Raw genomic sequence first — 22,602 nt, 5'->3', positions numbered from 1 at the left:
AGGGGACTGTATTCAGGTATTTCCTCATGTTCAACAGGCATGGTCTCCTAGAATGTCTCAATTGGAGATCTCTATAAAACTGTGTGTAATAGTCCAAACTCCTCCTTGATTTCCCAAAAAAAGGTTTTAGTGTTGTACCTGTCACTACAGCACTAAATGTAGAGATTTCAAATGTGTCCCAACCTCTGAAGACCTCTAGTGAGGTCACTTATGATAATACTGTACCTGCCCTTAGGGTTGTTTGACCCGTTAGTTTACCATGTCAACATATCCATTTGTTGGAGGCCTCCCACCACCCTAATGCTGTCCGAGTAACTGGCTTGCCCTTTTGGTGGGGGTCTCGCACTGTATAAGAAATTGAGTGGAGAGCTCTCTTGCATTGCTCATTACTTGGTCGCATACGCATGGTATGGTATCACCCCACCCCGTGCAGGAGAAATAGATCAACTCATTTACTACTATAAGATGTGCAACTCGATAAGATGACTCCCGGTCTACCATTGCTAGTCACCAATCAAAATTGGATTTGCAACAATTAACAAATCCAAACCGTAGATGGCCTTTATTGCATAATAAGTCTTAATAGTGATGTCGGAGTCGGCACGTATTTCAGTTGTTGTTTTGTCTTGGGCATATAAGGTGCTCATACCTTCCAGAGTTCAATATATTTCTTGTGTTTAAGTTTACTATTTTACTTCTAAAGCCACTTTCTTTTTATGAGGTTCAGAATAGACCAGATATAGAATTTATTCTGGGTTATCTATTTTGTTCATATTGAGTTCCTAAGTCTCTCTGCAACCTTGGGTGAGCAGATACATTTCTAGTCACTTGCATATCCAATTTGGAGTGCCACAGTATTGTGTCCCTGGAACTCAAGTGGTAAGTGACCTTTTCCACTCTGGGGTGGTCCCTATCGAACAATGGGGTAGTGGAGAAAATAATCTAACAATCTTCCCGAAATATTTTATTTTCATTTGTATTACTACTGATGCTAATTAATTAAATTTTTTGTATCTTAAGGGCTAGGTAAAAGAAAGAGCTGGTTATCATATACTTTAATAACTGCAGTTGTGTTTGAATAATTGTCCTTAACATGAAATAACATGGTTGCAGAAAACCAAAGGATCAAGTGTAAGTTTTTTATTTAACTCTATCAGCATTGATCAATCCTGCTCAGGTGAATGAAAATGTTCGCATGCAGTCTGTCACAAAGAGGCAGATATACCTATTTTATGTGTTTGGTAAAATGTTATTCCTACAACATAGTTTCAATACTGTTCAGTTAAGATTCTGTTTTGATGGCAAAATTGTACCATAAGAACACCTTCATTTACTAGAGCAGTGTTTTGTCAAATTGTATTTCTATACTGAGCTGAAAAAATAAGTTTATAGTGTTTGTGAAAGAGCCTGTGCTCATTTTGATCTTGTACTCAAAAAATGTTCATTATATAAAGATTAGTGTATGAATCACTTAATCAGTTGACAAGGGGATCCCGTGGCACCATGTGAGGGTGTTGCCAAGGCACACATATACGGGACACACATTTATGTTTTCTAAAAGGGGCTTCAATGGAGATCGTGTGGACAAAAACATTACACAAAAAATGCAGAACCTACATTGTGGAATGGTACAGACTCGACCTTTAAATAGATAAGGACAGGCAAACTTTCAGAGCTGGGCAAGCTATTTAAGAATATTTCCTCTCCAATGCCAAGCATGATTCGGAGGCTTTAGGTGCCAAGATTGGCACAGCCTGGTAGCATTGTTTTTTATCTTAGAGCAAAAATATGAGTGTCCCTAATGCAGTTAGGCTAAGGCAATATTTCTTAATTTCACACTGTAATATGTGTCCACTCTAGATAAAGTTGATTATGAATCCTGTTTTAGTAAAATGTTTAGTTTATTTGCATATGCCTTTGGGACCTCACCATCCTGGGCACCTAGCTTGCCACTTGCCAATGGCCTCCAGTTCCTGCTTGTTTCACCCTGATCCAGTTGCTGCCTTTTGACCAAGTGACATTGCCGCGGCAGAGGTTTTCCTGCCTCGTTTTTTCACACTCATCGTTCTTCCTGCCAACAGAAGCCTCACTACCCCAAGACCTACATAATGCAGACTGCAGCGTGACCGCACTTTGGACGCTCACAGTGGGGGCACCACTGGTGCTCCAAAGGCAAGTACGTCTGCACCTGGACCATGTTGAGCGCCAGGAACTATGACCCCATGGCCATCTAATGCAAAACTACAACCACAGCCACCACCAGAACCAACGAATGCTCCCACTACTGCTCCACGACCTAAACAACAAACACCGGCAAACCCGCTGCTGCAGTGCATCCCCCAGCACCACTGTAGAACCTTTCTCTTGAACCCATTGCGATTTTACCTGCAACACATCAGATGCTGACATCACCACCTCCAAACAATCGGCTGACATCACCACCACCCTGCACCAATTGTCCGCCATGCTCCTGAATGTCCGATTCCTCTGGAAACACTCCACCAAAATCTGGGATTTTCTCAACAACAACACATCTGACCTTGTGCTGACCGAAACATGGTTCAACCCAGCCTCCACCCTGGACATCTCTGCAGCCATCCCGCTTGCCTACCAAATCTTACACCAGGGCTGAACCCACAAACCAGGCGAAGGACTCTGGATCATCTACAAAAACACGATTGACTGCACCAACTCCATGAACTCAAACGCCAACCTCATGGAAGATCTCCACTACCAAATACGAACAGACTCTAATGCTACCCTTAAGGGAACCTTCCCCCACCATCCCCCAGGCCCTCAAGTGAATTTCTGCAACCACACCGCAGACGTCATTGCTCCTCTCTCCATCAGATCAACTACATCCTCCTCCGGGACTTCAGTTTTCACCTGGAACACACCACAGGCCTTAAATTCATGGCTCTCCTCAACAGTCTCAGCAACCTTGGACTCACCCAGCTCGTCGAAGGACCAATCCACACAGCAGGTCACACCCTCAACCCTATTTTCATCTCGATCAACAGGATCACCACCAACCACGTGACCCTGCTCACTTGGTCTAACCACTAAATCATTTCAAGATACCGGTCCTCGAAGACACCCCACCAGAAAACTCCAAAGCCACATCAAGACACTGGGGCAAAATATCCAACGAAAACTGCACCAGCACCAAGACCCTACAGGAACGACTACCCAACCATACCAGGAAACTCTATGTTGACACCAAGCTCTTCAACAAATGGTTCATTGACTGCACCATTCTTACCGCTTCACCCTCAGCCCCCCCCCCCCCCCCCCCCCCCCCCCCAAAAACAAGACCTGTAAAAAGAGATGACCCACCTGGTACATGAACGATCTTGGGGAGTCCAAGCCTCACTGCAAACAACTTGAGAGAAAATGGAGACAGTACAAAAACACCACCGCAAGATCCACATACAAAGCTGTCCTTAACCTCTACCACCAACAACTATGAAACAGAAAGAAAAAGGCCTCAACTCTCGGACTCCAAGCCAGTTTCAAAAACTGCAAAGAACTCTTCACCATTGTCAAGGAGTTCTCAAATTCCACAGCTGCAAACAACATCATCACATCTCAAGCACTCTGCCAAGACCTCTCAAAGTTCTTCGAATAGAGGATTGCCAAAATTTACAACACATTTGATCCTCAGCATACCAAAACAAACTCCCCGACCAGCCGGTAACCTCCTTAATTGCCAAACCGCATCTAAGCAACTGGAAGCCCCTCTCGAATGAAGAAACCACGCCCTGATGAATGCCATCCACTCAGGAGCCCCATCAGACCCATGCATCCACTTCATGTTCAAGCTTGGAAGAACCATCATCTCCCCTGCGCTGTCTGCTATCGCCAACACCTTCATAACCACTACCACCTTTCCGTCTTGCTGGAAAAGTGCAGAAGTCTATGCCCTATTGAAGAAACCAGCAGCGGAGCCCAACACCCTCAGCAGCTACAGACCCCTCTTGCTCCTGCCTTTTCCAGCTAAAGTAATTGAGAATGCCATCAATACCCAGCTCGTAGGCCATCTAGAACTCCATCTACTCCTAGACTGCTCTCAATCAGGCTTTTGCACCAACCACAGCACAGAGACAGCCTCATTGCAGCCACCGATTACATTTAGAAGCATCCGCGACTGAAGGGAAACTGACGTACTCATCCTCCTCGACCTCCCTGCTGCTTTCGATATGGTCTCCCACGAGTCACTTATCAGAAAGCTCGAGCACTTTGGTATCTGCAGACTGGCCCTCAAGTAAATATCCTCCTTCCTCGGACAGAACTCCACGAATTAAACTCCCCCCACCTCAGAACCCAAAAAATTCATCTGTGGAGTTCCTCAAGGATCGTTGCTCAGCCCAGAACTCTTCAATATCTATATAAGACCCCTCGTGGACATCGTGCGAGCCCACTGCATCAAATTAGTATCCTACACTGATGACACACAGCTCATCCTCTCCGTTACTGACTCAACCAATACTGATAAAGCAAACTTTTCCAGCTACATGAGCACCATCACTGCTGTAATGAAAGACCACTGCCTTCAGCTCAACACAGACAATACCTGATCTTCGGCAACAAACTCTCCCCTGGGACGCCTCTTGGGGGCCTGCCAAACTTCCCCCCCACCCACACCTGGGGACCATGCCAAGAACCTCCAGATCATCCTGGACACCAACCTATCCATGAGCAGACAGATCAATGCCATCTACTTATCATGCTTCTACATCCTGAAAATGCTAGGCAAGATTTTCAAGTGGATCCCACTGAACACCAGACAAACGGTTACTTCTTTTATACTTTACTTAAAAGTTCTTTAGGGACTCTTATATGAAATATGCTGAACATCATATTCAATAGAATGGTATTCACCACTGTAGAGAATGCAGTAGTGGAGATTGTGATATTCCTTTCCACAATGAAGCAATAGATAACGTAAACCAGAAAAAGAGTTGTGCAAGTACTTTTAAACAGAGGCTGTAAATGGACATATGGTGCCTAATCACAAGCGATTACATCCACCCACAATAAAGCACTGGTATGGCGGGACTTCATAAAATCAAGGAGGGGGGAACAAGAAAAGAGAGATCCCCAATTGTGATGTAATAAAGTTAGGGCCACAGAATTGTGTGCCCTATTAGTGGGGGGAGACCTTCCTTAGGACGAGAACCCTCACTCACCCAAGGGTGACCTGCTTCATCATAGGGTTCCATCCTAACACCAAGGCCACAAGGTCCTTGGTGTGGGCTACAACTCTTCTGGCCTAGAGGAGAAACTGAGGTGTTTTAAGGAAGGGACCGAAGCTAAGGTTGGTGAGGGGCAGAGTGCAGAAAGAATTGAGAAGGAAATTAAAACTGTATCTAGGAGACCAAATATCTTTATTATGTGGACTCCTATGACAAGATTAAAAGAGAAGAGGACTAAGTACTATCCCCGCCCCACCCCTAGCTACCCCCCTAGCCCCCCCCAAATAGGGTGCACAATTCTCTGGCCCTAACTTTGTTATTATACCACGATTGTAGATCTCTCTTTTCTTGTTCCCCCCCTCCTTGATTTTATAATTTTTGAGAACGTACTTCCAGTGAGGTTACATTTAGATAGGTAGTAGTACGATCTTTCATTAGGGCCCCTCCATTTTATCCTTTGTGTGTAATGATGTGGCAGGACTACACGCATTAGTTCCTCTCTATTCCATGGGAGTGTTAAGAAGAAATGTGAATCCTGTATAATATGGTGTTTCTTGATTTTTGTATTTTTTTGGCCCCACCTCCCTACCAAGAAGCGTCCTGTGTAGCCTTTTCCTGAGTGCAGGAACACTTCCATAAGGTGGCGTGTCTTTTCATGACCCGCCATTGTCCTCGGCATCACCTCTCACATTAAGACCTACAAAAAGTTGCTCCAAACTTGGGCATTCTATGCCATTGCAATGCCTACTCCTTCACATTATTTGTGATAGAACTCTGGCCTTGTGAGGAAAGAGGGCTATTTGTTGCATGTGGGGATGCCCCCATGACCATCAAGCAGTTTGCTTATCTGCTGTGGATGACGGGTGATAGTTCCCACTGGTGAAGATATGCCTGCCACTGCTTAGCCTCCTATAATGGGGCAAAATCGCTTTTCTCACATAATGGCCATTCCATTAGTGCTCATTAAATCAATCAATCCATCAGAGCATTTATAGAGCGCGCAACTCACCCGTCAGGGTCTCAAGGCGCTGGAGGGGGAGGGGGGGGGTTGGGGGGGGGTGTCGCTACTGCTCGAAAAGCCAAGAGGTGTTTCCTGAAGGTGAGGTGGTCCTCGGTCAGTCGTAGGTGTGCGGGAAGTGAGTTCCATGTTTTGGCTGCCAGGTAGGAGAACGATCTTCCTCCGGTGGTGGTTTTGCGGATCCGTGGGATGAGGGCGAGGCTGGCAGTGCGTAGCTGGCGAGTGGGGTTGTAGAACGAGGGGCGATTGTTGAGGTATTCTGGGCCATTGTTGTGGAGTGCTTTGTGTGCGTAGGTGAGGAGCCTGAATGTGATTCTCTTGCTGACGGGGAGCCAGTGCAGGTTTCTCAGGTGGGCGGATATGTGGCTGTGGCGGGGATGTCAAGGATGAGTCGTGCGGAGGCGTTCTGTATGCGCTGGAGTCGTTTCTGATGTTTGGCTGTGGTTCCTGCGTATAGGGCGTTTCCGTAGTCCAGCCGACTGGTGACGAGGGACTGGGTGACGGTTTTTCTAGTTTCGGTGGGGATCCACCGAAAGATCTTACGGAGCATGCGTAGGGTGTTGAAGCAAGATGACAAGACGGCGTTGACTTGCTTGGTCATAGTGAGGGAGGAGTTCAGGATGAATCCCAGGTTGCGTGCGTGGTCCGTGGGTTTTGGTGTGGAGCCCAGCGCTGTGGGCCACCAGGTGTCGTCCCAGGCGGAAGGGGATTGTCCGAGGAGGAAGACATCCGTCTTGTCTGAGTTCAACTTCAGGCGACTGAGTTTCATCCATTCTGTGACGTCTTTCATTCCTTCCTGGAGGTTGGTTTTGGCGTTGGCTGGGTCTTTGGTTAGGTAGAGTATCAGTTGGGTGTTGTCGGCGTAGGAGATGATGTTGATGTTGTGTATGCATACGATGGCGGCGAGGGGGCTCATGTAGATATTGAAGAAGGTTGGGCTGAGCGAGGAGCCTTGGGGTACACCGCAGATGATCTCGGTAGCCGCTGAGCGGAAAGGGGATAGGCGGACTCTCTGGGTTCTTTCGGAGAGGATCGATGTGATCCAGTCCAGGGCCTTTCCTTGGATCCCTGTGTTGAAGAGGTGGTTTATCAGGGTGCGGTGGCATACGGAGTCGAAGGCAGCCTAGAGGTCTAGGAGGATGAGAGTGGTTGTTTCTCTGTTGTCCATTAGGGTCCTGATGTTGTCAGTGGCTGCGATGAGGGCGGTCTCGGTGCTGTGGTTGGCTCGAAATCCGGTTGGGATGGGTCGAGCGAGTTGTTTGCCTCGAGGAAAGCAGTCAGCTGTTTATTGACTGTCTTCTCGATGAATTTAGCCGGGAAGGGAAGAAGAGAGATGGGGCGGAAGTTCTTGAAGTCTTTGGGGTCCGCTGTGGGTTTCTTCAGAAGGTTGTTGATTTCTAGCTCTCAGGGAAGGTGGCTGAGAAGGAGTTGTTTATGATGTTCCGGAAGTGGGGTGCGATGATGATGTCTGCTCTGTTGAAGATGTGATGGGGGCAAGGGTCGGAGGGGGAGCCAGAGTGAATGGTGTTCATGACATGTGTGGTGTCTTCAGTGCTGATGGGGGTCCAGGTGCTGAGGATGGTGGTGGGGGTCGGTGGTTCGGTGGCTGGAGGCGGAGTCTGGGGTCCGAAGCTGTCGTGTATGTCTGCGATTTTGCGGTGGAAGAATGTGGCAAGGGAGTTGCAGAGGTCTTTCTTGTGTTGGTGTGATGTCGTTGTTGTTGGCGCTGGGGTTGGAGAGCTCTTTGACGATGCTGAAGAGTTCCTTGCTGTTGTGGGTGTTGCTATCTAGCCGCTATTTGAACGATGCCCTTTTGGTGGTGCGGATCCGCTGGTGGGTCAAAATATATACAAATCATTACTCATTAGGTAGTTAAAATAGTATTTCCAATTCCATGTTAATTTAGGCCTTGATGACAGAATTATACATCTGTTACAGTGGGCAGTATGTTTGTCCCAAAGTCGACCACCATTTGTTTGCCATGACAGCTCAGCAGGCATTTTTACTGGCTGAAAATAAAAGGATGTATTTCTGGTAGTGGTGAGTTTAAGCAGTTAAAGCAGCACCTCTGGGTGGTCATTGTCCTTTGAAGTCCTTTGGTTGCTTAGAGGTGTCTCCCAGGTTAATCCTACTAACGGAAACCGCTACTAACTACAGCCTTATTGTTGCGTTTCTACGAGGTAATTATCTTTTATGATGAAGAATTTACACACATTTTTAGTCCAAGTTTAATGGTTTGAGAAATTTATCGAAGCCCCTTTTACATGTACATCATTTTTCTTGATTGTCTTTTTATTCATGTTTTAAATTATATAATCTTGCGTATTGTTAGTTTCATGTACCAAAATGTATTATTTGATGTGCTAACCTAAAAAATTATAAATTTGCAAAATAATCTAGCATATACATTAGAAAGGAGTGTGAAGTATCTTTGAGTTCTGTTATCTGCTGCTACATCCATGATCCAGTTTTGCAAATTCTTTGAATTCAAGACAGGAATCAGTAAAATAAAGTCCATGCTATTTTTCTTTTGTTTGTGGAGTACAGGAGATCGTGTTTACAAAATGTCTCAGACCTCTTTGTCATGGGAGGAGCTCTTGTATTGGAATCTGCTGCTCTATTACATTGGTTGGAAAGAGAAGGTTATGGTCCTCTTGGCCTGACTGGTATATCCATGGGTGGCCACGTAAGTCTTTACTTTTCAAGTCTTTTTTCATTGATTTGTTTAGTTGTGCACAAATTCTAGGAAATCTGATTAATTCATTCCAACCTGACAGTCGATGGAAAGTGAAAGATTTTGTGAATCATCACTTAGTTAACTAACTGATGTAACTTAACTCGGGTAGAACTGGGCCACATTTGGAATATAGACATTAACATGAATTTCTTTGCTACTCTTCTGAAATCAGATCCACTAGAAAATTAAATACCAGTGAGTTGTGGTGTCACAAATATTACCAAGAACACATTTATTTTGACCTATCCTGAGTAATGCATTAACATGATTTTCATTGTTATTGTTATTGTTTCGCAATCAAATATTCAAAGGAAAATTAAGTACCAGTGAGTTGTGATGTCAAAAATATTATCCAGAGCATATTTGTTTTTGGATATCCTGAGTACGTTTTAGAGACCATGAAGACCGGGTAAATTTTTTAGGTCGAGGACCTAAAGGCTGCGCTTGCGCAGTCTCCGGTCGGAGATTTAATGATTTGGAGTATGGGGGCTTGAACCCGCCTCTCTCCTCCTCTCTCCTCCATTGGCTGGCTTCCTAAACGGAGGCCAGCCATTGGAGGAGACAGGCGTCACTCCAATAAAGCCTCGTCTCTTTCGGATTCGGGGGCGTATTTTGGCGTTCTTTCCAACTGTGACGTCATCTGTCACTCAGAACGCCAAAACACGCCCCGAATCCGAAATTGTTCGGATGTTTGCGGCCGCCATTTTCTGTTTTTCTTGCTGCCGCGTGTATTGACCCCCACCCCCGACCACAGAAGCACCTCTGTGCTGTGCCCCCCGTGAAAGAGGGAATTGAGCCCCCGTGTTTGCACAGTCGGCGGCTGCCAGATTCCCTATAAGGCCCGTTGTTTGCCTTTGTCACCTTCTTCCCGTTCCCTCCTCTTCCTCCTCAGACCATTAGCTGCGGGAGGGGGGCCGGGCCAGGGCTCCTGCGGCTGGCTGCTCCAGCTCGAAGGTAGTCTGACGAGTTCTGGGAAGGGGATCGGCGTCACACGTGGCCTTTGGCGACCCCTAGGAGGGCCGGAGCAAGAGACGGCCATCGCGACACTCCCGGCGACGTGAGGCAGAACCGGCCGGAAGCAGCAGAAATCGAGGCCCCGGCTCCGGGCCTACACAGGAGCTGCGGCAGAGACCCTTCGGTGCACCAGAGTCAGAACCAGCAGTGCGTGAGCCCTTTGGCGGCCCCTAGGAGAACCGGTGGAGTGGCGGCCCCGAGACTCCAGTGGAGGTAAGGAGAGCAATGCGGGGCTGGTGAGGGCAGAAGGCTCGGGCCACACTCGAGCCCCCGGCATCGGGCCCGGCTGGGGCCGCGCTCCGCCGACGCAGTTGCGGTGTGGCGGGAGGACCCACACCTGAGAGCGGAGTTACTACGCGGTGGCCCCAGGGTCTGTACACAGCGGGCCCCCACCGACACCTACCAAACGCGTACAGCTACGGCGTGGGAGTACTTTGGAGGCCACATTGGTGAGTTTACCCACAGCACAGCGACCGCCTGCCCTGCTGTGCATCATAGACCTATCATAAGCCTTCTTGAAGCGGGGCCCAAGGGGCCACATCTCCCCGGGGTCCTGTTCGGTTGTTGCCGCCCCTTAGCCGGAGACCAGCTTGGAACATGAAGCAGTGGTAGAGAGACCCCTGAAGCGGTGCCCTTACGATTTTGCTCCTCCTCACCGGCTATTGGGGTTAGAGCTGCAGAGACCCCGTACTTGTGCCGTGCTGACACCTGCCTCAACGCAGCAGACGACTACGTCTGTGAATTATGGCCATAAGATCCATAGATGTGAACACTCGGGGATTTTGAAATTAACTCTTTCTCCCAGCCTAGCAGACGGAAACATGAATGTGTGTGCGCGCGCGTGTGTGTCTGTTTGAGCGTGCCTGGGCGTGTGTGTGCATCTGTGTATGTGTCGTGGGGTGTTTCTCCCGTGTCGGGCTTCGGAGATCTGCTTCTCAGATGGAGGTGTTTCACCCGAGCTGTGGTGCTGCTGAGCTGGAAGGAGGCTCCGCTCCTGGGGAGGAGGCACTGCTCCTGGGGTGGGGGTGTCTCCCCTGAGCCGGAGCCATGGCTCTCCGTTGATGGAAGGAAGCTCCGCTCCTGAGCTAGAGGTGCTTCTCCTGAGCTGGGGCTGCAGAGCTCCGGAGTTTGAGGTAGGCTCTGACTGCTCCTGAGTTGGACGGAGTCCCTTCTCTCGAGACGGAGGTGTCTCCCCTGAACTGGAAGGGGGCTCCGCTCCTGAGGAGGAGGCGCTGCTCCTGTGGTGGGGGTGTCTCCCCTGAGCTGGAGCTGTGGCTCTCTTGATAATGGAAGGAACCTCTGCTCCTGAGCTAGAAGTATCTTTTTTCCTGAGCTGGGGCTGCAGTGCTCCTAAGTTGGACGGAGTCTCTGCTTCCAAGGCGGAGGTGTTTCTCCTGAGCTAGGGCTGCAGTGCTCGCCCTGCGCCGGATGGAGGCGCTGTTCCTGTGGTGGAGATGTCTCCCCTGAGCTGGGGCTGCGGTCCCCCTGCCCTGGACGTAGGGTCTGCTCTCGAGGGGGAGGTGTTTCTCCTGAGCTGGGGCTGTAGTGCTCCTGAGGTGGACGGAGGCTCTGCTCTCCAGGCGGAGGTGTCTCTCCTGAGCTGGGGCTGCAGCGCTCTGAGTTGGACATAAGGTTTGCTCTCGGTGGTGGGGGTGTCTCTCTTGAGCTTGGGCTGCAGCTCTCCGCTCCTGAGCCACGCTCAGTATAGACTGGGTAACTGGGGAGGGGGGGGCGCATCCAAGGGGATACATAGGTGTGAGGGTGTAAGGGCTGGAGGAGGACCAGCGTGCGTGCGCTCAGTGTAAGCCACATTAAAACAAACACGAGGTGATAACTTACAAGACAATACATTCAGCAAAATAAAGCACACACTACCCCCAGTGGCGTAATTCACAATGAGGGTGCCCCCCTGAAGAATGTGATGAGGGCAGGGCTTTAAATGGCAAGGTACTGTCCGGCACTGAGTACCTGCTCTTCTTTCATTTGAAAGGGAGAGTACCTGTACTTCCCAGCACTGCTGCAATTCGTGTAATAGGAGAGTGCAAACAAACGGGTACTCCAATTAGTGAGTACCTGCACTTCCCAGCACTGCTGCAATTTGTGTAATAGGAGATTATGGGCACTTCTCAGGAGCAAACCAACGGGTACTCCAATTAGTGAGTACCTGCACTTCCGAGTACTGATACAATTCGTGTAATAGGAGAGTGCAAACCAACAGGTCGCCAATTAGTGAGTACCTGAACTTCTCAGCACTGCTGCAATTCGTGTAATAGGAGAATGCAAACCAAAGGGTACTCCAATTAGTGAGTACCTGCACTTCCCAGCACTGCTGCAATTCGTGTAATAGGAGAGTACAAACCAACGGGTACTCCAATTAGTGAGTACCTGCATTTCACAGCACTTGCAATTTGTGTAATGGGAGAGTATGGGCACTTCTCAGAACCAAACTAACGGGTACTCCAATTAGTGAGTACCTACACTTACGAGCATTGCTGCAATTAGCGTATTGTATTTTAATTGAATTTTTATAGCGCTTACTACCCCTAATGGGGCATCAAAGTGCTTTTTTGGCGAGTAGCATGCTCCTCCGGGACCCATAGAGGATTTTTGTTGAATTGGTATAGTGAAACATGCAAGTACATTTTAAGTGGTGGATAGGTTAGTCAGTTATTTTGATTCGGAAAGATAGCAGAAGGATAGAAGAGGAAAAACAGATTTGTATTTATATAGCACTTGTTACCCCTGATGGGGTGTTGAAGCACACTACCCCATAAACTATTAGTGCTGAATTAGTATGGTGAAATATGAAAGTAACTTGAGTGGTGGATATTAGTCAGTTATTTGGAGTGAGAAGGGTAGCACAGGGATAAAAGGGAAGAAAGGTTTGCATTCATGTAGCCCCTGTTACCCCTGATAGGTGTTGAAGCGCTTTTCTGGCAAGTAAGATGCTACTCTGGAGCCCATAACGGATTAGTGTTGAAAATTAGTATAGTGAAGTATGAAGTAATTTGAGTGGTGGATATGCTATTCCGTTATTTGGATAGAGAAGGGTAGGTGGCTCTGTGTGGATAGCTTTTTTTAAGGTGGCTCTATGTGTGGGTGGCTCTGTCTGTGTGAGGGTGGCTGTGTAGGTGGCTCTATGTGAATGACTGTGTGAGGGTGGCTCTGTGTAGGTGGCTCTACGTGAATGACTCTGGGTGGCTCTGTATGTGTGTGTGGGTGGCTTTGTGTGTGTGGCTCTGTGTGGGTGTAAATGCAATAGGTCATGCATTTGCGAGTGATTAAGCTATTGACATTGTAAATGACAATGCCATTTATTTATGATTTAAAAAGAAAAAAAAAATGTCATGAGCAATGCCAATAGCTCTACCTTTAATAATGCTGAGACCATTGCATTGTAAATGCTTGTTTAAGGTTTGTCTAATACATAAATATACTCATCAATGCAGAATCACGACCATCTTCCATGCCCCTTTAAAAATGAACTACCATTGCACTGCATTCCATCAAGCTTCATGTGTATCAATAGGTGGTTAATGGGTTCTAGCCACATAGCATAATATTTTGGGAAATGGTGTGTGACTAGATTGTGAGGTTAATTGTGAAAGCAGTCAAGGTTTTAAGACCACCTACTGTCTCAGCTGCTTTGTTACTACCACCATCTGGGATGGAAACCGTATGCCATGTAAGCATAACAAAGTAGCAAGAAGGGGAAGTGTAAAAAACAGCCTATATGCCACAAGCAGTCCATCTCTGTTTTCCTTGAATGCTTTCGGAGGCAACAATTATGAGTTAAGCTGAAACACTAATGCAAGTATGGTACCTGTCATCTTACTTGGTGATCAAACCATCTCAGCCCAGTGTTTTTCCTCTCCTCTTCTTTGTCCTATTGTTTTGTTTTTCTGGGTCGTCATTTGTCAAAGGAATGAGTTGTGTTTAATGTTTAACAGTTGAATCATCTCCTACCATGTTATTAAGAAAGAAGCATCGTTTTATGAGCTACACGGCTTTATTTTATCTTGTGTTTTTATTTGACCACAGCAAAGCCAGATATTTAGTTGCTGATGCAGTTTTAGCTGTATTCAAATGTAAATGTGTTGAGGCTTTCGGGTTATAGTTACACAAAAGGACCTATGTTTGCACGAAGTTACAAGTCAAACATTCGATAAGCATGGTGGATTAACAAGAAATGACCCATCTTACCACAAGATCGAGGTTTTTGTAGAGAGTGGTGGTCAACGAGAAAAAGGCTGCCTTCCCATTCTTGTTTTTGGACTAACCTCTGGTGCCAGTTGAGATTTTCTGTCCAGTAGTCTGGTTTGGTGATCTAGACTGCCTTATAAAGTATGCAGAAAAACCTTAATGCACACAGGTGGGTAAGCCAGTGACGCGCCTTAAGGTGATCATATTGGCTTTGTCTGGTGGCAGGCAAGTGTTCTTTAGTGGGAGGGGTGGGAAGCTGGCTGTTTATGTAATATATCAAGAATCTGATATACCGTGTAAAGAGTCCAGGGGTTCCATTATGAGTGTACAGGGGCTTGCTTTGAAATTCCAGAGTACTCTCATTAGGGGTTAATGTGGTTGAGCAGTGTGGTAAATATTTTAGTAATTTACCTTGATCGGAATTTCTATAATATCAATAAGGTCAAGTATGAAGAGCAGAGTCCGTGGTGGTTCGAATTCAGGATCTTTATTCAGTAACTCGAGTTAAGGGAGAGCTCCATCACCTAAGGAGGATCGGAAGAATCTCTACTTTCATCAAAGAGGACATGGTATTTATACACAGAAAAGAGGAAGGAGCTTCCCTTGAGCAAAACTCGGATAGCTGCGTTTGTAACAATACAGAAGTCAGTAAAACTCGGATAGCCGTGTCGTAATTTTACAGAAATCATAGCAACGTTACTGTCTCAAAATCATACAGAAGTCATGACAGGAAGAAGCGTGACTGTGTCTTTCATCATGAGGCAGTCACGGCAGAAGCAGAGCATTGAGAAATAATCCTAGGCTCGTTCCTTAGATAAGAGAGAGAGAGAAAAAGGAGAACTGGTTGTTGACAGGATGTCTGGTGTCGTGTCTTTCAGCAAACGGGGGCTCTTCTTCTCGGAATTGGTTGTCGTGGTTTAGCAAAAACGGGTGCCTATTTCTCGGAATCGGCCCGACTATAGGGAAATTGTTACAAATGGGGGGTCTTGTTCTCGGAATCGGCTTAACCATAGGAATGTACAGTTTGAGTGAGGAAGCTGTTTCTCGACATCGACCTAGCCATACGAATGTACCTTTGAATTTTAGAGGAAGGAGAGTGCATGTGCAACTTTTGTGTGCGCGTGATCGGGTTTGCTCGTGTTCTCGTTTTGCTTGTTTTCCGACATGATGGGCTCGGGGATGTGACTGAGAGGGTGTATGATGGGACATAAACTACGAAAAATAATCTTTTTCCACATTCCCTCCTTGTCCCATATATACCCTTTAAAATTCTTCTTCTTATTAGTCTACTTCTATACTCATTAGGCCGTCTACTTGTTCCTGTAACATGAATCTTTCCTTTTCTTTCTTTCTGGACTGGGGTTTGGGAATGCAGGCAGTGGTACAGAAACTACAGAGAGCTGGGCCACACTGAATACAGAGGCAACAGGTGAAGAGAATGGCTAGAGCAAGACCTAGTATCGTAAGGATCTTCCACCCCTATGAGGACAGGAGGCCCCAGAGCCATCCCGTCAGGGACCAGGCTCTGGTGTCTGCGTCTAGCTTCTTTGAAAGTACATGAAGGCGGGAAATGGCAGCATATACTGAGGGAGCATTATCTGGAATGTATATACAGCAGCTGGATCCGATCAGTTCACATACGCCACCACTGTCCGCTAATATGATGTCTAGGACCATACGGTTCTGTAACGTCATGAGTCTATCGGAAGCCATCTCAGCGGTGATGTTACTTAATGCACCAGCTGTTTAGTTTATGGCTCCCTGAACTACACGAGTCAGTTGTCCTATGTGGCGGCTATTGATCATGGGCCCCCAGAAAGGGATGATTTCTTTGAAGAAATCGCCAGCCTCTTGATCCACTGTGTCTTCAGCATCCATGACCCCCCTTCGCCGTCTTTTAATCACGTTCGGAGGATCACTTAGATGATAATCTGCTGGGGCGGTGTAGGTAGGGGGCAGGAGAAATGCAATGTAGCATTTCCCGGACCAGCCTTGAGGTAGCCACGTACGTGCGTGAGGTCCACAAATAAAATAAGTGTTGGGGGCGTTGGTCATTGTTGGGAAGTTTAAGTCAGGTAGGGTGTACGTTTTATTACACTCACTGTCTCCCATCTTCTGACCCTTGCCCTTACCTCTTACACAAAACAGGCCCTTATGAGGCACAGCCCATCCTCCCTGCTCTGTCTGTCTCTTCTGAACTGAGAATGTTTCTCTAAAGGAGGTAGTGTCGTTAAAGAGGGAATAACTGGTGTTTTCACTATTATCTGCTCGTCCCCATGTTGCAGTGAAATCTACCATCTTTTGAACAGCGCGCACAGTCTTTGTTTTTATCTCGTTCCAGGTACTAGTGTTCTTGGTCTTGGTTTCAGGGATGTTTCTAACAGAGGCGGAGAATATCATAGAGAGAGCATAGGTAGATCCAGCATAGCCAAAAGGGAGAGGGATAAAAGGCATACCTCCGTGTAAGGAGTGTGGCATTAAGCCGCAGACCCAACAGTTGGTTTTGTTAATAACTAGTTGGTGTTGATGGAGTGTGGAGATGAATGTGTTATTGAAGAATTCTTTTCTCCTACTTTCGAGATGTGGGGGAAGATCTACGTGTGAATGCATAGCAGTGTTGTTCAAAAGCGTAGGGGAAGAAAGTGGGAAGGCTAGATGAAGGAACCAATCTAGACAAGCCATGATGCAGAAAATAAGAATCATGATAGAGAGAAAAACGGGAACTTTGTTCTGGGATAGTTTTGCGCAGTGAGTCTTTGTCTTCATGATTTCGGCTGCTTAGTCTGAGTAAAGTATGTGCCAGTGACCGGACACTCCCCAGCAACTGCTTCACCAAGCGTCCGTCTTGGGCTTAATTAGGCACTGGTAGGTCGAGGTCTGGCACAATGTCTCAAGTCTGTTTTGGATAAGATCGCAGCCGCGATTTGTACTCTTCTTTGGGCAAAAGTTCTGGAAGGGGTGAAATAAAGTCTGTCGTTTCAATGTCTTTAAAGTCTGATGGTTTAGTGTCTCTGGTCTCGGGATCAACAGCAGTGTCCGAAGGAATTGGTCCGTGGAAAGGCTTGCAGTGGCTTACATGGAGCCATCCTTTTCGTCCTTCGACTTTGACGGCGGTCCTCGTTGTGAGCAGCACCAGCTTGGGAGACGTCCACTTTCTTTCCAGAGGGCTGGTTCGGTCAAAATTCCTGACGAGCACCCACTGGCCAGGTTGAAGGGAGTGCTCGTCGAGCGTGGTCTTGTCTGGAAAGGCTGCAGCCACCTGTGAACGGCAAGAACGTAGTGCAGACATCAAAGAAGCCAAGTAATCTGTCAGTACATTTGTGTCAATATCAGTTAGCTTTTTAGGAGATGGGACACCCCAGATATTTGGAGGTCTCCCATATGTGATCTCATAGGGTGACAGGCCCGTCCGAGAATGTGCCACCATTTGCATGTAAAACAGGGCAACTGGAAGAGCTGTCACCCAGTCTATTTGCTTTTCAGCACATATTTTTGCCAATTTGGTTTTTAATGTCTGGTTGTGCCGCTCCACCAGGCCTGCTGCTTGGGGATGTCTGACACAATGACATTTCCAGGTGTAACCTAACAGTACGGAAACCGCTTCCATCAATTTAGAGGAGAAAGGTTGTCCATTGTCAGAGTAGATGACTCTGGGCAACCCATATCTTGGGAAAAATTCACTAACCAATTGTTTAGCTGTCATTTGGGCACCATAGTCTGGGACAGGGTAAGCTTCAGTCCATCGGGTTAAGGTACAGACCACTACGAGGACATACTTGTATCCTCGACATCTTTCCATCTGGATATAATCCTTTTGGAGGACTTCAAAGGGGTGATCTGGAGGATGGAACCCTCCTTGTTCAACTGATACACTTTTCCCGGGATTGAACTGACAGCAAATCATACAGGTTCGTACTTTTTGTTTGGCTGCTGCACGCAGATGCTTGTTGTGCCATATCAAATTCAGACTGTCTAATATCCCTTTTTCTCCTAGGTGGGCAGGACCATGGGCAGTTACTATCATTACGGGAACCATTATGTCAGGGAGAAACCATTTGGACTTGTCTTTTGTTACCCAACCTTGATCTGTGTGTGTACCTCCCTCTTCCTCCCATTTTCTCTTTTCGGTCTCTGTGACTTGGTTTTGGATGTCTACACATCTTTGGTGGGATCGATAACTGGACAGATAGTTCTAGTGATGTTTTCAGTGCTTAGTGTTCCTGTCTGAGCAGCATGTTTAGCTGTGGCGTCCGCCAGAGCATTGTCTCTAGTGATAGTCTATGACTTTGGTATGTGCTTTGCATTTTAGTATAGCTACTTCTGTGGGTCTGTGTACTGCTTCTAGTAGCTGGAGGATAAGATCTCCATGTTGGATCTTTGTTCCATGAGAGGTTAGGAAACCTCTCTCTCTCTCCATAGAATGCCAAAATTGTGGACGACCCCGAATGCGTACTGTGAATCGGTGTAAATGTTGACTCGTTTTCCTTTAGACCACTCACATGCTTGTGTGAGAGCTATTAGCTCTGCTGCTTGTGCTGAATGTACGGATATCCTGGCTGCTAAGAGGACTGTGTGTTCGAGGCATGTGGGCTGCTGAATTCATATCTGTGCATAGATCGCCGCCTAGTGTTGGGTCCGGATGATTGCACATTGTTGTCCTGGAAGAGTCTTCGAAGTATCACGAGATAGGTGGCACCTCCCCTGGACTACAGTGCGCATGGGCATCGCCTCCATCCCCAGATTGTTTTTTTCCGCCATTGGGTTCGGATGTGTGTCGGTTCCCTCTGTCGGAACCGATAGTTGTTAACTCACTTAACTCGAGACCAAAAGGTCTTTAGGCTTGGCGCCGGTATCGTTTTCGTTCGGGTTTACTGTTTTCTCCAGCTCCGAACTCTCGCTGCCCTTCCGCGTGCTCTCGGCGCGGACGGGCCCACTCGACGCTACAGCCATGGAACGGACTCCGTTTAAACGGTGCCCGGTCTGCAACGCGAAGTACTCGCACCTCGACGTGCACCCAGTGTGCAACACCTGTCTGTCGCCGGACCACAACGAGGCCTGGTGCATGGCCTGCTCGAAGTTCCGGTGCAAAAAGACCCTCAAGATTCGTCGGGCTGCGAGACTCCAGGCCAAACTGTCTGCGCCCCCGCCGGACGACATCTTCGAAGAAGACGTCGGAGACGACGATGTCCAGCAGGTTTCGGACTCTGGCCCTGCGTCCGAGGGGGAGGCCTACGACGCAGGGGACGAGGAGTTTGACGAAGCCGACGACGAGGTAGGGGACGACGATACGGCCTTTGCCACTGTGGGGGATAGCTCTGAGGACGAGCACCCCCGGACTGACTCAGGGGTCGAACCCCTGCCTACGGCCCAGGTCGAGGGATCGCCTTCGGGCCTTACCCAAGACCCTGTTACAAGTCCAGCAGCCCCGCCTACGAGCCCGGCCACGGACATTTTGGAGGTGCCACTCACTTTTTCGAAACCGAAAGTGAAGCCTTCGGGTTCAACAGCTCCGGCTTCGAAACCGAAAGTGAAAGCCGTACAGAAGGCTCTGGAGGCGTCAAAACCTAAGAAATCCAAAATGGCCGACATGGACAGTCCAGCCAAGATGGCCGACCCAAAGGCATTTGGGTCGGTGCCGAAAGCAAAGTCGTCCGACGCGGCTGCGTCGGCGCCGAAGATGGTCGCGGTCGACGACCCGAAGAAGGCTTCAAAGAAGCGTCAAGGCGATCCCAAGGCTCGGCTTCCCCGGCCCCGGCCGCCGGAGCCAAGGAGGGTGCCGCGTCGACTCCGAAGACACTGCCTCTCGCCGACACAACTCCAAAATCAAGGAAATCAAGCGATACGGTCGCTCCCTCTCCAGCCCTCTCGAAGAAGGTCCAGGAGTCCCTGCAGCGGATTCGGAAGGTCGCGGAGCTTCCCGACCCTGAAGCTGGCGGGTCGAAGCCCGCGCAGAAGCCGTCGAAGGCACAAGAGCCTATCCGCTTCACCCTGCCGCCGAAGTCGACGCCGAAGGCCTTCGCTCCAAAGCAGGTGGCTGGGGTGCCCTCGAAGGAGGTGTCGACGCCAAAAGCGTCTCCGGTGGTGGCTAAACCTCGGCTCCAACCACTCGCGGAGGAAGAACGTCGTGAAGTCATCATCGACGCCAATACTGGGAAACTGTCCCTCCTCAAGAGGAAAATCACCACGGAGCCGGTGCTAGAACACTTTCGCATTCCTCTAAAAAATAAAAGGGACTCTGCGGGTGCTTCAGCACCTCCGGCGCCGGCATCCCCAAGTGACCTGCCGCGTTCCCCATCTCGCTCTACCGCGGGGGATGACGACGAGGAAGAGGTCGAGTACAACTATCCGGCGTACTCGGATCCGGAGGAGGAACATGTACCTTGGTCTGCCGGAGGCGACCCCGAGGACCCGCAGTCGGGTCAGGAACCACATCTCTTTGCGCCAAAGACTTCGCCAATGGAGGACTCTGCTGCCTTCAACGCGCTAATCGAGAGAGCTGCAGCCAACCACGATGTAGAGCTGCACTCCGACCCTGTGGATGTAGACTTTTTGTTTGACACTTTCTCTGTGGCCGAAAAGTCAATCAAAACTCTGCCAATGCTTAAGGGAGTGCTCAAGCACGCGCAGGAGGTCTTCAAGGAGCCCACTCGGGCACGTGTTATCAATCCACGCATTGATAAAAAATATAAGGCAGCGCCCTCGGATCCAACATATATCAAGGGACACTTGCCACTAGACTCTTTGGTCGTTTCCAACGCTCGCAAGAGGGCGAACTCACAGACAACTGGTGACGCTCCTCCCCCAGACAAAGAGTCAAATATTTGAGGCCTCAGGGAAGCGGATTGCTGCACAGGCAGCTAACATTTGGCGCATCTCGAACACTCAGGCCCTACTCGCACGCTACGATAGGGCTCATTATGACACCCTAGAGGCACTACTGCAACACTTGCCTGACCAGTACAAGGAGGCAGGGGAGATGTTAATTCAAGAGGGAAAGCTCATCACAAATGCTTCCATTAAATGTGCGCTAGATGTGGCTGATACGGCCTCCAGGGCGATCAACACTAGTGTGTTGCTCAGAAGGCATGCATGGCTTAGGATTTCAGGGTTTAAACCTGATATACAAACGACCATCCTGAACCAGACGGTTAATCCTGACCATTTGTTCGGCCCTGAGGTGGATGCGACGCTTGAGAAAATGAAAAAAGACACAGACACAGCTAAGTCTATGGGGGCCCTTCAATCTCAGCAGTTTCGGGGTGGCTCCTTTCGCCGCTCCAATACCAGAGGCACCTCCAGGGGTCAGGCGTCGCAATCCACTCAGTACTACAAAGGCAATACCCAAACCTCATACACCAACAAGGGTCGAGGTGGCTACAGAGGCAATAACATCAAAGGCAGGGGACGTGGAAACAACAGCTCCAGGTCCACCGCCGCCAACAAGCAGTGACGCCTTGTCACTGCCCCCCGACCACACAACACCGGTCGGGGGGAGACTCCAGCAGTTCCTGCCCGCGTGGAGATCCATCACCACGGACAGGTGGGTCAAGTCTCTTATCCAGTACGGCTACTGTCTGGAACTTACCTCCACTCCACCGAACATACCTCCAAGAAGCCGTCCTATGTCCGGCGAGCACTTGCTCTTGTTGCAGCAGGAAGTTCAGGTCATGCTGCAAAAAGGCGCAATAGAGCTCGTCCCACTGCAGGAAAGGGGTACAGGAGTTTACTCTCTGTACTTTCTGATCCCCAAAAAGGACGGTTCCCTGCGGCCCATTCTGGACCTCAGGCCCCTCAACTGGTACATTCTCTCGGAGCATTTCCATATGCTCACGCTACAGCAGGTGCTCCCTCTGCTTCAACAGGGGGACTTCCTGGCTACGTTGGATCTGAAAGACGCTTACTTTCACATCCCCCTGCATCCTTCCCACAGGAAGTATCTCAGATTCACGATCCAGAATCAGCACTACCAGTTCAGGGTTCTGCCGTTCGGAGTCACCACCGCGCCAAGGGTCTTTACAAAGTGCCTGGCGACGGTGGCGGCGCATCTGCGTCGCCAGAACGTCCACGTCTACCCTTACCTGGACGACTGGCTCATTCAAGCAAAAACAGAACAACAGTGCGCCGACCACGTGTCCCGCACCATTCATCTCCTGCACGATCTGGGATTCTCTCTGAACTACCCGAAATCCCATCTCCAGCCCGCCCATGTACGACAGTATCTGGGCGCGACAATAAACACTCTGGCAGCCACTGCGCAGCCAAATTCAGTGAGAATCGCCAGTATCCAAGCGCTGATCCAACGATTCAGACCTCAACACTCGCTTCCAGCGAAGGTGTTCGTGCAGTTGATAGTCATGATGGCCTCCTGCATCTCCATTGTCCCGCACGCGAGGCTACATATGCGTCCGCTTCAGGAGTGCCTGGCACGTCAGTGG

The 22,602-nt window shown here is 48.7% G+C and overlaps 1 protein-coding gene and 1 pseudogene across 2 annotated transcripts in view; one reads left to right on the top strand and one right to left on the bottom strand.

The window, feature by feature from the left end:
* ABHD18 (abhydrolase domain containing 18) overlaps positions 1 to 22,602 on the top strand; it is a 215,809-nt gene that overhangs the window by 106,648 nt on the left and 86,559 nt on the right. For both annotated transcript variants that reach the window (XM_086962179.1, XM_086962180.1), the window contains exons 7-8: positions 1,106 to 1,131; positions 8,761 to 8,899. In XM_086962179.1, the coding sequence (XP_086818305.1) occupies positions 1,106 to 1,131; positions 8,761 to 8,899 (165 nt within the window). The remainder of the gene's footprint in view (positions 1 to 1,105; positions 1,132 to 8,760; positions 8,900 to 22,602) is intronic.
* Positions 15,449 to 16,933, bottom strand: LOC147728400 (uncharacterized; annotated as a pseudogene).

The sequence above is a fragment of the Lissotriton vulgaris genome, chromosome 3_1 (genome assembly GCF_964263255.1).
Source record: "Lissotriton vulgaris chromosome 3_1, aLisVul1.2, whole genome shotgun sequence".
Taxonomy (NCBI): Eukaryota; Metazoa; Chordata; class Amphibia; order Caudata; family Salamandridae; genus Lissotriton; species Lissotriton vulgaris.
This window is presented reverse-complemented; position numbering and strand designations above follow the sequence as displayed.